The sequence below is a fragment of the Juglans microcarpa x Juglans regia genome, chromosome 1D (assembly GCF_004785595.1).
Source record: "Juglans microcarpa x Juglans regia isolate MS1-56 chromosome 1D, Jm3101_v1.0, whole genome shotgun sequence".
NCBI classification, from domain to species: Eukaryota; Viridiplantae; Streptophyta; class Magnoliopsida; order Fagales; family Juglandaceae; genus Juglans; species Juglans microcarpa x Juglans regia.
The window spans coordinates 37,702,004-37,720,130 of NC_054594.1; the positions used below are offsets into that span (position 1 = coordinate 37,702,004).

Here is an 18,127-nt window from a genome sequence, read left to right on the forward strand (position 1 = left end):
TGATTATAAAGGGCAAAACTTTTGCTCTCCTTCTCCATTACAGTTCCTTGTAATAGCCATGGGAAGAAGCAGAGATAAAGAAAGCATGTACATTATTTGAATCTTGCACTCGAAGATCTCACATATCAGATCTTAAAGCTTTTAACTTTACTTTCATTGATTAGCCAAACAAACAGTGAAGCTTAAAAGCAAGCTAGAGAGCAAAGATCCTCCTAAAAGCAAAAGCAGTAGAGACTGAACAATGGAGGTAGAAAAATGGGGTTCACCATGAGTCTGAATCTGCTACTTCTCATAGCCATGGTGATCACCAACATCCTCTCCCTCTACCATCTCTCCTCCACAATTCAAACCTCTGGGAAACCCCAGCTCTGCCTCCTTTCCCTGACTGACTTCTTCACCAGCTGAACACCATACACGCCACCATCAACCGCCTCACCCGCCTCCAACCCACTCCTAATCCTGCCACCAAAGCCGCCGCCACCACCACCACCATACCATCGGATCTCCTCCTCTACTCCTTCCTCTCTCCTATCGCCACCTCCTGCCACTACCACCCAGACCTCCTCCACCGATATATGAATTATACCCCATTCTCTCTCTTCCCCTAAAACTCTGACGAGGTAGCGAGTCCCTCATCTTGCGTGGCTGCCATCCACTCCCTCGCTGCCGATGCTTCTCCAAAACCCCACTAAAACCCACCTCGTCTCTTTCCCACCAAAACCTACCAAACCGCCTCACCGTGCCTTCGAGGTTTCTTCGGCTCTTCGAGGGGACTCGCCGTCTTTGACGGGATGTGCTTCGTGAAAGGATCGAGAGAGAGAGAGTTCTTGAGGAGGGGGAATGAGGAAGAGAGGAAACACATAGAGGGAGGGGGACTGAAGGAAATGCAGAAAGGGAAGGGGACTGAGGAAGAAACTGAAACGCAGAGAGGAAACGCGTTTTGTTTTTTCCAATATTAGTGTGTTTTTTAAAATATTTAAAACTATTTAAATAAAATATTTAAAGAAAAGTGCACAGTCTGCATTAGACCGCACGCCGGCTTGACCGAGTTGGGGGATCTACTCAAAAATTGTAGCATCCGTACAGTTTTCAGTAAAAAGGTGTTTACCATGGGTACGATTTAGATAATGAGTTGAGATAAGACGAGATTAAATAAAAATTAAAAAATAAATAAAATATAGTTAAATTATTATTTTTTAATATTATTATTATTTAAAAATTTAAAAAAATTAAATTACTTATTATATTTTATATAAAAATCTGGGAAAGACATGATAACTTATATATGAATAATATTTAATATTATAAAACATACTAAAAATAACTTCAATTTATTATTTCGTGTAATGTTGGTAAAAACTAATTGAGAATCTTGTTCAGAGCTCACACTCTCTTCTTAAAGATATAGATAAAAAAAAAATACACAAATCATCGTCAAACCGTAATTTATTTTGCGATTACTCTCAAAATGATTAATTTAGACAATAGCTCATAGCTAGACTACTAAAAAATTCGGATTAATTACGAAATCAATACATGAGTTAAATGGAAGTTTTGGATAGTGAGTTGAAATGAGATGAAAGTTAAAAGTTAAATAAAATATTATTAGAATATTATTTTTTAATATTTTTTATTTAAAAAAGTTGAATTGTCTATTGTATTTTATGTGGAAGTTTGTGAAAGTTTTTATAAATTGATGGCTTTAGACCTTGTTTGGAAATAGATTTCATCCCAAAATTCTCATCTCATTTCCTTCTCAAATATCATTCAAATACAAGATTTTCAAACTAATCATTACAACTTTCCCAAACTTTCAAATAAAAAATAAAAAACAATTTAATTTTTTCAAATCTCTAAGCAAAATAATATTATAAAAATATATTCTAACAATAATTTATCTTTATAATATTTTTTATTCAACTTTTTCTCTCTCATTTTTCAAAATCTAAAAAATACTCAACTCAAATTATTTTACTACTATTACAAACTATCTTACTATTATTCATAAAATTCTCATCTCATCTCACCCCCAAACGAGAATTCACAAAATTCTCACCTAATCTTTATAAAGTTTTCAAACTAATGTCACGTGAAATTGTTAATTAACGAAAAATTGATTGAGATATCTAATCGTGAGTGTTTTAAATCCAAAAACCAATTTGTGAAAATTAAAATCTAGGTCTAAATTATAAAAATGTAAAAATTCACCCCAGAATTCTGTAATAAACCCAAAAGATGATAACATGCCTCCTTAATTAGTCCACATGATATCACTAAAGAGAGACGATTTGTTCGTATGAATTTTTTTAATTTATGCGGTATTGCCGCATGGACTGCCATATGAGTTTATAGGGTACATATAATAAATGAGCTTGTAGAGTACATATAATTAAAGTTGCTGCCCTTGTAACACTTTTCTATATGGTAGACTTGGGCCCCTAACATTTATTCTTGTGATAATATAGCATTTAACCACACAAGTAATTTGGGAAATTGGGAAATCCAACCCAAAACACATATTCATACTAACGGTACTTCTTCATCTCTTTATAAGAGTTCAAAGCCTGAAATGCAGAAGTGCTGAAGTCCCATCAAGGCCCTTTGCTTTGAAGTAGACACAGTAGTCTCTTATCGTGGTTTCCCTATACTTTGGAGGATTGTCTTCTGATAATAACTCCTTGATGGGTTCGTAAACTTTTCCGGTAGGCAGATAAGCTGTGCAAAAAAAGCTTGCCACAGACACTCTTGGACCTGCCCGGCTTGCTAAGACTCTGTGTTCAGCGCTCCTAAACGTGTCATTCGTTATAAGCTGGAAAAACCAAGGGGAAAAAGTTAACAAATTGAAATTAGCAGCTACAGAAAATGAAGTCCGGCCAGTCTTGAATTTGGAGCATCCAAATCAAAATTGAGAAATACCAAGAGATTTAGCTGAACCACACCAATTGAAGTAAATAAAAGTAGCAAGTACTGTTGTATCATTAGTACTTAATTAGTATCCAAAGTAGAATGTTCTCATTTGTTCGTAAATGAGAAAATTCTGACACTAAAGCAGAACCAACCTTGGTCCCTTGACATAACGTCAATTTCAATCGCCCCATATCATAGATAAGACCAACAGGTCGTTATTAAATTGTGCGCTTTAGACCGTTCACTTCCATAATAATGACAAGGTCCCCAGCAAGAGAAGACGAGTAAAGAGCACAGCACAAGCCAATGATCTGGCCTGGTGGAATCTGCAACTCTTTGGTAGTGCCATGTCCGTGAGACCAAGAGATTATGTGTATGTAATTACAATGCATTGACAAATATGAAGTGCATGTGATTAGTAAAATAAAGGATAAGAAAGTGCAATATTTAAGGATGTCCAAATCCAGTAACAATTAATACCCGAGAAGACATGTACAAGATTCATGTGAAGAGGCTTGCCTGTAGAAGATCTCCAACGTTAACAACAAGAGCCCCAGGCACGGGGGGGATGTCGATCCACTTGTCCTGATGAAGAATTTGGAGGCCACCAATATGGTCTTGCAGAAGCACAGTAAGGAAGGAATTGTCAGCGTGCCGAGTTGCGCCCAATGTCAACTCTGGCTGTGGGCAAGCCGGATAGTAATGGCAAAGAACTTGGAGCCCCTCAGCGCAATCAATGCCATTTAGGTGCTTTGGGTTTAGCCCAAGAGCCTCCGATAATAGTTCGAACAGTGAAATCCCCAACTCCATCACTAGCTTCGAGTACTCTTCCAGTATGTCTCTACAAGTATATATTAAGATGGCATATGTCATTCTCCTGTCTCTATGTAAACGTTAAAGTCTCCAAATTATAAATAAAAATTTAATAGGGGTCGAGATCGAGTCAACAAAAATAAGCATTTCATAGTTCAAGTTTTATGATATCTGTAAGGGACAAATTAAGGCCAAAAACTCTAGATGAAACTAGACGAAGTACATGACTGAAAAAAGAGAGAATGCAATAGAGGATAAAAGGTTAGATGCATGGGGCAGCAGGCGAAAGAGGAGGCCAGTAGGCCACCACAGAGAGAAAGGAAGAGTAGAATCTTTAACTTTTTTTTTTTCTTTTTTCCTCTTTCTCTCTTACTTCTTCAACTTCTTCCTTTGTGACAAAACTATTGTGCGACAGAGACCTAAAAGCCAGATTTGAGAGCTTGTAATCACTCCTTTCATAGTGAAATCTCTCCCCCACGCCTTGTGACTCATGCTACATTACTGAACTATGTAAAATCTGTATTTCATTTGTTTTCTGTATTTCATTTATTTGGTCGAGCCATAGATGCGTATCACTACCATAAGCACTAATGAAAAGCCATGAATACTGGAATACTTTCTTACTTGTATTGCATTAGTGTAGTGCCTTTGTACACGGTTTGTACAACATTCTAGAGAATCAGAAAAGAATAAAAAGTAGTTACAACTTGAGACAAAAAATATCTACGGTTCCACTGCAGTGACACTTGTTCTCTCTGCTGTGATGTTTGTTGCACTTAATTTCTCTGCTGTGATGTTGCTTGTTGTGGCATCAGTGGAGTCTATGTTAATAAGCACCACCGTCCACAAATCATCCCCAGCATCGAAAAAATGCTATAACAATATCGAAAGAAAAAATATGGAGTTGTCATGATCTGAATGATCTTTTTATGGGCCACGAATGATCCGAAGCACTGCTTGAATGGTGGATAAGATTCTTAGGTGATAAATCAGAAAATAGAAAAGTATATATTTAAATATAAGCCAAGGTGTACTCGTACGCATTAATTCCATGCCATAGCTAACCATTGAACAGTAAAATAAATAAATACAACCCTGTATTACTCGGATCAACTTAAAACACGAAACCCATTATCTCAAAAAATTCTTGGTAGATTCTTTAATTTCCTAATTCAAACTGGATGTGTGTGACATAATTCAGTTGAGCAATGATCAGACGATTACAAATTCATACAAAGTTGTGAGATCGTTTTTAAATTACAATATTAATCCAAAAAATTAGAAATTGCATACCAGGTATATATATATATATACCTGCACGGAGCTGGCAGTTGTTCTGACTTGGGGGATTGGGAGCCATGGAACACGCAAACGTATCCCTCCAATTGGTAGACGGTGCACTATAGAGATCGAAGTTGGTGTTGTACACAACCGGTTTCATGGGGTCACGGTTATAGAACTCTTTCTTAATCTCAGTATCTTGCTCGTAGAACCTCCGCACCCCTTCCTTCATCTCCTCCAGAACACCCACAGGGATCCCATGATTCACCACCTGAAAGAAACCCCATGTCTCTGATGCATCACGAACCGCTTCCACAACCTCCTTGCGTTTTGTTACATCTTTTTCGATGCCTTCTAGGTCTATGACAGGAATTGAGCTAAACAGATTGTCATGATCAGAAACTGAGTTATTGTCGAAGCTGTACTCCGGTGGTAAATGGAATATACGAGGGATCTCGGTAACCCCAGCATCTACAAGTCCTTTAACACCGGCTTTTGTGTCGTCAAAAGCCTTCAATTCACTTGCTCTATCGTAGTGATCTGGCTTGGGTGCGGCTGCGACTTCGGCTCTCATCATTTGTTTAGTAACTGATCTAGTACAAGTTCTGGGAGACGGACCTCATTCTATATAAATTAACTCCAGCCGTACTAGTGCTAAGAGAAGAACTCGTCAAATTTATCTTTAAATTTTAATAAAAAATTACATATTTTTCATATATTTAAAACCTTTTTATCCAACGTTAGATTAGTCATTGAATTTATTAAAATAATAATATAATATTATTTTTTAATAATAATAATTTTTTTCATATTTTATAATTATACTAATCATATATTAATTAATAATTTAATTTTATTCTTACATTATTATTACAAGTCGGTTGAAAATTAAACGTGAATAAAAAAGACTATTAGAGATCAAAAGTGAATAAAAAAAAAAAAATTGATGAGTGAATAGTAACCCTTCAAATTTAAAGAAACACATCTATTACTGTAGCTCAAAACTTTACACGTATCTCTTTAGTTAATCCAATGTCTTCTAATAAAATTCATCATATTTTACATTTGGATAGAGTTTTAATGAATCTAATATCAATGCTCTAACGAGCTAGACCGAATAATTCAAGTCGGGATAGTTGTCGGAATTATGCATAGGGTCGAAAAGAGTAATTGGCATGTGGATAATTATTTATTTTAAAAATTAAAATTTTTTTTATTAACAACAGGTGTCTATAAGAACGTCTCAACTAATTTTGAGAGATGTATAAATTCTCAATAAAGAATTTCTCTAATCTAATAATTCTTAAAAATTATTTACACCCATGAAAATTTAAACCTTAGATATGGGTAGCAAATCCTAGGTCTAAGATTTTTACCGCTTCAGCTAAATCTTAGAGATTATTTTAAAATGTTAACCTGAAAAAATGAAATAGATTTTATTATTTAATTATTTTATCTGAGTAAGTGGGTCAAAATTTCGAGCCACCGAAATGCTACCAGGGTCCACATGAAGGGACCACATGCAAGCTACCGAAATGATGAGCTAGCTCTTGTAGAGCGGCAACCTTTTGCATACAAGCTTAAATTGACCCACTTCTATTGACTTTCGAGACAAAGGCGAATTGACCGTTGAATGCGGGTAAACTGATCACGGGAATTGCCCAGTACTTGAATCCTGGTACAATGTTAGGCCTCTTTGATCGTTCCTTATTTTAATTGTTGACTACTATTATCATTGATTAATATATTCATCGTTTATATACACTATACACTATATTTATTTTTAATTTTTAATTTTAATTTTTTTAAATTTATTTTATTTTTATTTTTCTTTAACTAATTGAATTATTCTATTTATCATCTATACAACACATATTTAGGAAGAGAAAAACATAAAATATATATATATATAATATTTGATGTGTGAAGATGATAGTAAAATTTTTCTTCATTAAAATGTGGAGTCTACATGCTATATTCATGACTTTCATAAAGATTGCACAAAGAGTGATACTACTCTGCTGCTCAGAATAGCCTGTTGCAAGTAATCGGTAGTTCAAAAGTATATTTTTTTACTTTTTTATTCATATTTTTTTATCATTTTAAAATATTTTTAAAAAATATAAAAAAAATATTAATACACTAATAATTACTTACTTAACTATTATGTAAAAAAAATTAAAATATATGAAATATAATGAGGGGCAAGTTGAACGGGCAATAACATTTGGGTGCGGCTACTATGGCGTCCCATCTTGACCGTTTTCTTTTTCTTTTCATATTTTTTTAATATATTTAAATACATTTAAAAAATAAAAAATATACTAATATACTTAAAATCACTTTCTTAATTACTAAATAAAAAAAATTAATCAACGATCAAATAAAGATGTCAACTTAGACGATATAGGAAACTTTCTCGTAACATTTTTATTCTACAAAATGTTTGGTACATATATACGGGATCGTTTCCATATCATTGTCTGCCATTGAATTCCATCGGATCACATCATGTCATCCAACAGTAATGATGAGTTATGAGAGAGCAATCGTTGATTGGACACATTTTGTAGTGTATAATGTACTCTAATGTATGTTTCCATTTTTTGTAAATTTTGTAACTTCCTTTGTACAATTAAAGTGTTCCTTCTTATCAAATTATTAAACTTTTTCTAAATTTTTATATAAAATATAATAAATAATTTAATTTTTTAAAATTTTAAAATAATATTATAATAATATTTTATTTAACTTTTAATTTTTATCTAAAATCATCTCATCTTACAATCTAAACCGCACCTGAGCCAAATAGAGATGACCTTATATTATATGATTGTTGTGTTCCTTCTATTTTTTTTTTTTTATCATATTCCTTCCTTTGTGAGTAGTAAGAGTATTGATATTGGACTCATCAAATGAGTGTCATATTCAAAATTTGATAAATTTGTATTTAAAATTACTGTATTGGATTTAGTATACACTAAAATCTTCAATTTTGAGCTACAGTACATTTAAATTTATCTCTAAATTTAAAGACTAACTGATCACGCTCTATAACCATTATTTTATTTACTTAAATTGTTATTTCTCAATTTTGAGCCACGATATATTTAAGTTAGAAAATAACAATTTAAGTATCAAATTCCTTAAACTACAAGAAATTTGTGATATTCCTCTGTAAAAAAGTTGAAACAAACGAAAAAGTCTCAGAAAATTTTGGAGAAGAGGTGAGGGTATTAGAGCATTCACATCTCATTCTCCATAAAATTCTCTATAATTTAACTAAAACATACATTCCCTAAAATTTTTTCTTAAATTTTACTCATCTTTCAAAAACCTTATACATCTCATTCTCAATCCTTTATTTATTATGTTAAAATAATATTTCTCTTTTTTTTTATTACTTTTTTCTCTCACTTCCATTTACAAACTTAACTACTCAATATTTTTTCTTATATTTTGAACTATTACTCTAGTGAATATTTTAAACAAAAATTTAAATTATTTTTTTTTGTGGATATGATAATATTTTTTAAATTAATTTTTTATATTTTCGTTATTAATTAAATTATTTTTAAAATTATTATTTAAAACTATAACAAATATGAGTATGAGAGAAAGTGTAGATAATTGGAATAAAAACTTATTTTATGTACTAGAATAAAATATTGATAAAAAATAGTTTATGGGATGAATAGTGATTTCCTATATTTAAAAAATTATTGTTCATTTCCTAATCTTTTTTCTAAAATAAGAATTCGGATATAAGGGATATTTTGATCAAAATTATAAAATAAACCTCAAATAATAGGGAATCCGGTGCTTTGGGACACCGAATATGAATTCTCTTACCATCGCCTTCCCTAAAATAGCTTTGTGGCTAAATCTTGAGAAGAAGAAAAAGAAAAAGAAAAATAAAATAAAAAACAAAGAAAACAACCCCAGATCCAATTTCCTACTATCGGGAAAAAGTTTAATATTGTAGCGACCTTCAAATATTTTTAGATGTATTTTTTTTCAACACCTCTAATCTTACATACTTCCTAGATTTTACTCCTTTATCTTTTTTCATCAACACACCTATTATATATGATTTTATAGAAGATCTAAGAAAAAATATAGAGTGGAATTATTTAAATAAAATTATTATGAAGAATATTTTAAGTTTTTTTGTTCTTCTAAGCAAAAAAGAAATATAATTGATGAGGGGTATGGAATTTTAAGAGACTAGAAGTGACAGTAAAAATAGAGATACAATTAAAAAAGATAGAGAAGAAATAAATAATCATATTTAAATAAAATAGATTTTTTAAAAAAAAAAAAAACAATGGGCTGTATGGTGTTTTTAAAAAGTGCATTGCTAAAATTATTATTAAAAAACTGTGTTTTTTACCAAAATGAAAACCTTTAAGAAAATAAAAGTGATACAATCAAATGGATTTTAGAAAAGTAAACTTATAAATTAATGTGACTTTATGTAATATGTCAGATTTATTTTATAATAAAAATAATTTTATAATCTAACAAATCACTTTAAATCAATTTTAAAGCTTTTAATGGTACAGCTAATCAGCTACATTTTCACTATTTGGAGGTAACTACGTGGCAATCCCTATTTGGGAAGGGGCCGCCAACAGCCACTCGTCTCTTTTGTTTTTTCATTAAGTTTACTGTTTAAATGTTTTTTAAAATTAATTTTTAAACGTTTTAAATTTTGAAAGTTATTTAATCTTTTAGATTTTATATAGAACTCAAGAGATGTGAAGGAGTTCCATATGAGTTTGTAGAGCAAGTAAATATAATTAATCTTTTTTGTGTTATAACACTCTCCGATATGTATGGTAGACTTGGGCCCCTGACATTGAACTCTTTTCATAATAAAATATACTAATTATCAACACAAAAAAGGGCCACATTGGGTAGCTCCAAAACAAGATTGAAAAGTAAATTGGAAATTTAACTCAAAACATATATATTCATAGGTTGACACTTTTCTATGTCTCTTGCAAGGGTTCAAAGTCTGAAATGCAGCAGCGCAGAAGTCCCATCAAGGCCTTTGTTCTTGTAGTGGGCAGAATACTCTCTAACCGTGGTTTCTTTATACTTTGGAGGATTGTCTTCTGACAATAACTCCTTGATGGGCCCGTATACTTTTGCGGTCGGCCGAAGACCTGTGCAAAAAAAGCTTGCCACAGACACTCTTGAACTCGACCGGCTTGTCAATACTCTGTGTTCAACGCTCTTAAACCTGTCATTTGTAATAAGCTGGAAAGACCAAAGGAACAGGAAAAAAAGGTTATAAATTAGCAGCTACAGAAAATGAAGGCAAGTCTTGATTTTGGAGCGTGCATCCAAATTGAGAAATACCAAGAAATTTAGCTAAAATGCATTTTGATTACTATGATGAATTGGGTGAAGACTTGCCTGTAGAAGATCTCCAATGTTGATAACAAGAGCCCCAGGCACGGAGGGGATGTGGATCCACTTGTCCTGGTGAAGAACTTGGAGGCCACCTATATGGTCTTGCAGAAGCACGGTAAGAAAGGAATTGTCAGCGTGCTGGGTTGCGCCCAATGTCAACTCTGGCTGTGGGCAAGACGGATAGTAATGGCAAAGAACCATGAGCCCCTCAGCGCAATCTATGCCATTTAGGTGCTCCGAGTTTAGCCCAAGAGCCTCCGACAATAGGTCGAACAATAAAATCCCCAACTTCATCACTTGCTTCGAGTACTCTTCCAGTATATCTCTACAGCACATATATATTATACATGTGTGTGTGAGTGTGATATAGGTCATTCTCCGGCCTCTATGGTATACGTAAAATTGCATGAAAGTATATATTAAAAAAGAAATATAATTTATTAAGAGAAAAAGAGTGTTTCATAATTCAATTTTTAGGGGAACATCATACACAATACTCTCAAAATATCACCCATTTTAAAATCACCTTCAAATATAAATGTCAATAAAAAAATATGAGTAGATTGTTCCGTGGCTTGCAAAAGAATAAGGGTTCAATTCAAATCAATTCCACTGATTCCATTTGAATTAATCAAAAACCGAATTGATTTTAGTGAAGTGTTTGAATTGCTTGCAACTTCAGTTCTATTGACCAATTCCAGTCAATTTCAAACATCTCGTTTAAAAATGATTGCAATCAATTTTAAAAACTTATCTCAAAAGAATGATTGCAGCAATCACTCCTACTCGAGATTGAAAGTCGTTGTTAAAATATAACAATAATAATCCAGAAAAGATTACAAATTGCACAGGACGTTCGTGCGTGCATACCTGCATGAAGCTGGAAGGTCTTCTGACTTGGGGGGGCTGGGAGCCATAGAACACATAAATGTATCCCTCCAATTAGCAGTGGGTGCATGGTATAGATCGAAGTTAGCGTTGTACACAACCGGTCTCATGGGGTCACGGGTATAGAACTCTTTCTTAATCTCTGTATCTTGCTCGTAAAACCTACGTACCCCTTCCTTCATCTCCTCCAGAACATCCACAGGGACCCCATGATTCACCACCTGAAAGAAACCCCACGTCTCTGATGCATCACGAACTGCTTCCACAACCTCCTTGCGTTTTGTTACATATTTCTCGATGCCTTCGAGGTCTATGACAGGAATTGTGCTCAACTCGGTTTCATCAGAAACGTCAGGTACTGAGTTAATCTTGCCGAAGCAATCCGGTGGTAAATGAAATATACGAGGGATCTCAGTAACCCCAGCATCTACTAGTCCTTTGACACCGCCCTTTGTGTCATCAAAAGCCTTCAACTCGCTTGCTCTATCATAGTCTGCAACTTCGTCTCTCGCCATTTTCCTCCTCTTGTTAGCTTGGTAACCGTTGAAGTTCTACGAGAACGGATCTTCTGCTATATAAATTAGGACCAGCAGAATCTGATGATATGAGATGGGATAGAAAAGAGGTTTTATATTTTATTTAAAAAGAGATGATCATCAGAGTGACCAGAAATCTTAAGAAATCAATTATTCTTTAATTACCACCAAAAACTTTAAATCAAAAGTGGTAAGGATAGCCAATACACAACTAATATACAATCACATAATACAATATTAATTTTTTTTAAGAAAAAATTTGAATTAAGAACAGAATATTTTATTATAAAAAAAGTGTAAAATAGTTGTATATTAATTGTGTTTATACCGAGCCTCAAATTAAAATAATCCTGATGTTAACTGTGTACAAAACCTCGTCCAACCATATTTTAGATTTCTGTTTAAATCCAAAAATAGACAAAATCTTACAAAAATATCTTACGTACCCCAAAACCAGCGTGTCAATTGGATTAAAAATTATTTTGGATATTAGAAAATCCAACAAATTTTGGGCTATCAATGACGTTGCGGCCATATTGCCCATATTGATCTTAAGGTACGGTTTTGCGGGTGAGATTAAATAGTTTTAATGAAAGTTAAAAATTAAATAAAATATTATTATAATATTATTTTTTAATATTATTATTATTTTAAAATTTAAAAATTTTGAATTATTTATTATATTTTATATGAAAATTTGAGAAAGTTGTAATAATGAGATGAGAACTCATTTTATCTCATCATTACAACTTTTTCAAATTACCACACAAAATATAATAAATAATTTAACTTTTTCAAATCTCAAAATAATAATAATATTCTAACAATATTTTATTCAACTCATTTAAAACTATCTCAACTCATCTCTAAATCTAAACAGAGTCTAAAATCTTCCCAGAGAGAGTCTATCGACTTGCTTTTTTTTTTATACTTAGTAATTAAGTAAGTGTTTCTAAATAATGTTGTGAAATATCTTTTTTCTTTTAATGTTTAAAGAGATTAGAAAAATACATTAAAAAATGGCATGTGGATAGTGTGGGACGCACTCATCGGTGGCCTTAGCACTACCCTTCTTAAATTATCAAGAGGGATGTGTGCTTTAACATCTGATCGAATTCAACATGTATACCCCAATATGTGAAAGAGAAATACTAGTATACCATCTGAATTTACTCCATCATTTTGATCTGTATTTTATTTTATTTTTTATACTTAATAATAAAGAAATTTATTTTTAATGTATTGGTGTATTTTTTATTTTTAAAAAATATTTAAATATATTAAAAAATATGAAAAGTAAAAAGATAAAAAATAAAAAGATAAATTTATATTCGCGGCACGCCCAATGATTACTGCTGGACGGCAGCTAGCACTCCTCCAAGAGAAATTGGCATCACATTAAGAAAGTCGGGACTCAACGGGCTTCCACAGTCCAGGCCTCAAATTATACATTCCTTTATATTCGACTGGATAAAATTCAAATCTCAAGCCACTGATGCCGGCACATCTGCATCTCCAACATTGCACTGCAATCAAGTTTACAGCCTAAAATGGCGCAAAGGAGAATCAATGCCATCAGTAGCGAGGTAGTCAACAAAGTCCTTCACTGTGGTTTCCCTATACAGCGGTGGATTATCTTCCGATAAGAGCTCCTTGATAGGTCCATACAGCTTCGAGGATGGCTGAAAACTTGTGCTGAAAAAGCATGCCACCGACACTCTAGGGCCTTCATTGTTCGCCAGTACTTTGTGTTCAACACTTTTAAACTTGTCGTTTGATATAAAGCTGAACATTCCAATACAAGAAAAGAAAAGCATTAGCTTTTTTTAAAAAAAAAAAAAGCATTAGCTAGGATCGATAAAGATTGAAAAACAAGAAGTAGGAGAGAGGCTCCTTAATTTAATTGCTGCTTAGAAGTTGAGAGTAAATTTGAGAAAGCAGATCTATAGGCTTGCCTGCAAAAGATCTCCAATGTTTACAACTAGGGCTCCAGGCACAGGATGAACATCAAACCACTGATTGTTATGAAGAACTTGGAGGCCTCCAATATGGTCTTGTAAAAGCACTGTAAGAAAGTCATTATCAGAGTGCTTGCTTGTGCCCATGGTTAGTTCTGGCTGGGGGCAAGCTGGATAGTAATGGCAAAGGACTGCCAGACCTTCAGCGCAGTCCATCTCATTGAGATGGTTTGGGTTCAGGCCCAAAGCTTCGGACAATAACTCAAACAAAGAAAAGCCTAATTTCATTACTTGCTTCGAGTACTCCGTCAAAACATCTCTGCAATTCCATCAACGAATCATACAGAATAAACTACAATGCCTCGTATATAATCTGTTAACAGAGTACCGTACAGGCCTAGATTTTTGGACTTTGGAAAGATATATATATAATATAGTTCAAGTCATCGCGTACCTGCACGCCTCAGGCAATTCTTCAGGCATGAGAGGATTAGGAGCCATAAAGCAGTAAAAAGTATCCCTCCAATTAGCCGCAGACGAATGATACAAATCAAAATTGCTATTATACACCAAGCTTCTCGTGATGTCGCGTGTGTATAATCTTTTCTTTACCTCGTTGTCTTGCTCGTAGAACCTGCGCACCCCATTCTTCATTTCCTCCATGATGCTATCAGGGATACCATGATTTATCACCTGAAAGAAACCGCATGCCTCCGATGCATCTCCAACTTTGTCGATAATCTCTCTACGTTGGATTGGATCTGTATCGAACCCTTTGAGGTCTATGACCGGAATACCGAGTTGGGTCTTGTTGGGATCCGTCGGATTGTCCAAGTCCTCGGGTGGTCGGATGAATATCCGAGGAACTTTCGTAACTCCAGAGTCTACGAGTCCCTTAACCCCGGCCTTCGACTCGACGAAAGCTTTCACTTCAGTTGCGCGGTCGTAGTCAGATTCAACCAAAGCCGAAACTTCAGCTGTGTTGGTGACCACCATTTTTTTTTTTTTTTTTTTAATTAGCAGCTAGAGCTCTTGAAATTCTTTCAGGAAGCAAAGTATATGGTGCAGATTATATATGAGTGGAAAGAGAGCATCATTTTTCTGATAAGGCTAGGCTGTATCTTAGACGAGACAAGCAACATAAAATAAATCAGCCCATTTGTATTGACTTTCGGGACAGAATCCAGTGCACCATTGAATCGGGAGGCGAAATCTTAGATCGTGGAATGCCACTTATTGTATGTATCATCGGACCAACTCTATTGACTCTGCATTATTGCGCGCTACTTGATTGTTTGTTATTTTAATCTTTTTGGTAATGGGAAAGTTAAAAACAGGAGAACGGCATTTGCAGTATGCACAACCACCGAGTAATATTTTTAAAAAAATAATAAATAAAAAATTTATATAAAAAATTAATTTTCTAAGAGTAGAAGTCACAACCTACAATTTATGTCAAGGATTGGAGGCTGCAAGCTGAAAAGGACAAGATATAAATAAGAGGAAAAGTAGCTAGAAAGGGTTGGGAGATGGAGAAAATGGAGACTTGGATTCAAGGAAATGCAAGATAGAAGAAAAGGAGACTTTACTTTCAGTTACTGATAGAGTTATTATTTTATTACTATCTATTTACTACTTATATGTATTTGAAATTTTTTTTTTATCATTTTTTTAAGTATTTTTTTAACATCGTTAATCATTAAAAAAAATTAAAAAATATATAATTTTATTAATAGTCACTTCCTTAACCATTAAGTAAAATAAAAAATTAAATATAAAAATAGTAGTAAATAGATAGTAGAAAGGTAGTCTATCATTTTCTTTGCTTTCAGGCAATAGGGACCTCAACTTTATCTTCCCCAACCTCTCGTCCTCTATTTTACTGCGGTGAAAGATGTTGGAAAAATCAACACAGCGGAAGGGATAAAAGCGGTAATAAAATAGTACACTTATGCACTCAGTGACACCAAAAATTTAACGTGGTTCGGCAATTGTCTACATCCACAGAAAAGAGCTTCACTAATTAAATAGTGGTACACAAGAAAATATTACAGAGGAGGAGGATCACACTCCACTCAACTCAACTCTCTTCTTTTCTCTCAGAGCTCTTTGGGATCTCTCTCTTTTCTCTTCTTCTTGGGTGTGTTTTGAGACTCTCGCCGAGTGCCTCAATTTATAGGCGACTTGCTTCACATATGAATGCATTTATTTGCATTCAATAGACAGTTGAGCGTTGGACGCTGGGTGTTGGGCGTTGAGTGCTGATGGTTGAGAAGCAAGCAGTCATTGTTGACTGCTTGCTTGGGGCAGGGACTTCAACAATTCTCCCCTTCATGCCCATATACTTAGATGCTCTTCATCCCAACTATGTCTCTGCATAACTCAAGCTTCTCACTTGTAACCACTTTCGTCAGCATGTCCACTGGATTCTCTTTCGTATGGATCTTCACAAGCTTCAACAGCTGTTGTTCCATCGCTTCACGTATCCAATGATAGCGGATGTCAATATGTTTGGTGCGATAATGGTACATTGAATTCTTGTTCAGATCTAGAGCACTTTGACTATCACAATGTACTTTGTAGTCTTCTTGACTAACCCCTAGTTCTTGGAGAAAACGCTTCATCCATAACATCTCTTTCCCAGCTTTCGCTGTGGCAATGTACTCTGCCTCTGTTGTAGATAAAGCAACACACTTCTGCAATTTGGACTGCCAAGAGACAGCTCCTCCTGCAAAAGTGAAGAGAAATCTTGAAGTAAATTTCCTATTATCCAGATCTCCTGCTATATCTGAATCTGTATAGCCTTCCAAAACTGGTTTAACTCCCCCAAAACACAAGCACATCTTCGATGTACCGTTTAGGTACCTGAGAATCCACTTGACTGCTTCCCAATGATCCTTTCCTGGATTTGAAATGAATCTGCTCACCATGCCTACATCATGAGCAATATCTAGTCTGGTACAAGTCATTACATACATTAGGCTTCCTACTGCTGCAGAGTAGGGGACTGCTTCCATTTCATCAATCTCTTTCTCTGAAGAAGGACACGAGCTCTTGCTTAACTTGAAGTGGTTAGCAAGTGGAGTATTGACTGGCTTAGCATCTCCCATGTTGAAACGTCTGATGACCCGTTCAACATATTTTTGTTGTGATAGCCACACCTTTTTGACTCTCCTATCACGAACAATCTTCATGCCCAAAAGTTGCTGTGCTGGGTCTAAGTCCTTCATGTCAAAGAACTTGGATAGTTCCTTCTTTAGTTTGTTAATCTTGGACCTATCCTCACCAACGATTAACATATCATCAACATAAAGAATGAGTATGACAAACTTGTCATCCTGGAACTTTCGAACATAGACACACTGATCTGCAACAAGTCTCTTGTAACCATGACTCATCATGAATGAGTCGAACTTCTTGTACCATTGCCTCAGCGCTTGCTTGAGGCCATAGAGGCTTTTCTTTAGCTTGCAGACTAAGTGATCTTTCCCTGGAGCTTCAAACCCTTCTGGTTGCTTCATATAGATTTCCTCCTCCAAATCTCCATGGAGAAAGGCTGTCTTCACATCCATCTGTTCGAGTTCCAAATTCAAGCTGGCTACCAATCCGAGTATACTCGGATTGACATCATTTTCACCACCGGGAAAAATATCTCGTCAAAGTCGATTCCCTTCTTCTGCTGGAATTTTTTGACAACCAATCTGGCCTTGTGCTTTATCAGCTTTCCTTAGCCATCTTTCTTCAGCTTGAACACCCATTTGCTCTTTAGGGCTTTCTTTCCTTCAGTAAGTTTCACCAACTCATAGGTCTGATTTTTCTGCAAAGAACTCATCTCTTCTTGCATTACCTGCAGCCATAGGCTTCTATCAGCATGAGTTTGAACTTCCTGGAAGCTCTCCGGCTCCCCCTCATCAGTAAGCAGAATATAGTCTGATTCTGGATATCTCATCGACGGAATCAGTAGGCGGCCTCTTGCCGATCTTTTTGGTTGAGCTCCATCAACCAAAGAAGGTTCATCACCATCTAAACCTTGTAGTGGTACACCAGCTGCTGGTGGAGAGGGTTCTTGCTCTCCCTGCTGGACACCCTAAGCTTCTTCTTTTGCTTCTGGATCTCGATCCTGCATATCCTCATTATCTGTAGCGAATTGTAATGGTGCAGGATGTGTATAGGAACTAAGCTCTACTGACATCGAGGAAGCTTCAGTTCCTATATGCTGGTTTTCATGGAACACAACGTAACTACTTCTGACAATTCTCTGTCACTGGATCCCATAGCTTATATTCGAATTCTTTATCTCCATATCCAACAAAGATACATGGA

General features: G+C 34.7%; 2 protein-coding genes and 1 pseudogene across 2 annotated transcripts; all 3 read right to left on the reverse strand.

Annotated features, from left to right (window-relative positions):
- Positions 1–2,345: 2,345 nt before the first annotated feature.
- LOC121252018 lies at positions 2,346–5,593 on the reverse strand (annotated as a pseudogene).
- A 4,419-nt stretch (positions 5,594–10,012) lies between these two features.
- On the reverse strand, positions 10,013–11,901 carry LOC121252041 (1-aminocyclopropane-1-carboxylate oxidase homolog 1-like). Its single transcript, XM_041151506.1, has 3 exons — positions 11,293–11,901; positions 10,426–10,747; positions 10,013–10,266 (listed from the first exon to the last, which is right to left on the reverse strand). The coding sequence occupies exons 1-3, from the start codon at positions 11,823–11,825 to the stop codon at positions 10,015–10,017; spliced, it is 1,107 nt and encodes a 368-aa protein (XP_041007440.1). The 5' UTR covers positions 11,826–11,901; the 3' UTR covers positions 10,013–10,014.
- A 1,380-nt stretch (positions 11,902–13,281) lies between these two features.
- Positions 13,282–14,889, reverse strand: LOC121252025 (1-aminocyclopropane-1-carboxylate oxidase homolog 1-like). Its single transcript, XM_041151479.1, has 3 exons — positions 14,259–14,889; positions 13,802–14,123; positions 13,282–13,631 (listed from the first exon to the last, which is right to left on the reverse strand). The coding sequence occupies exons 1-3, from the start codon at positions 14,798–14,800 to the stop codon at positions 13,608–13,610; spliced, it is 888 nt and encodes a 295-aa protein (XP_041007413.1). The 5' UTR covers positions 14,801–14,889; the 3' UTR covers positions 13,282–13,607.
- Between the last annotated feature and the right edge of the window lie 3,238 nt (positions 14,890–18,127).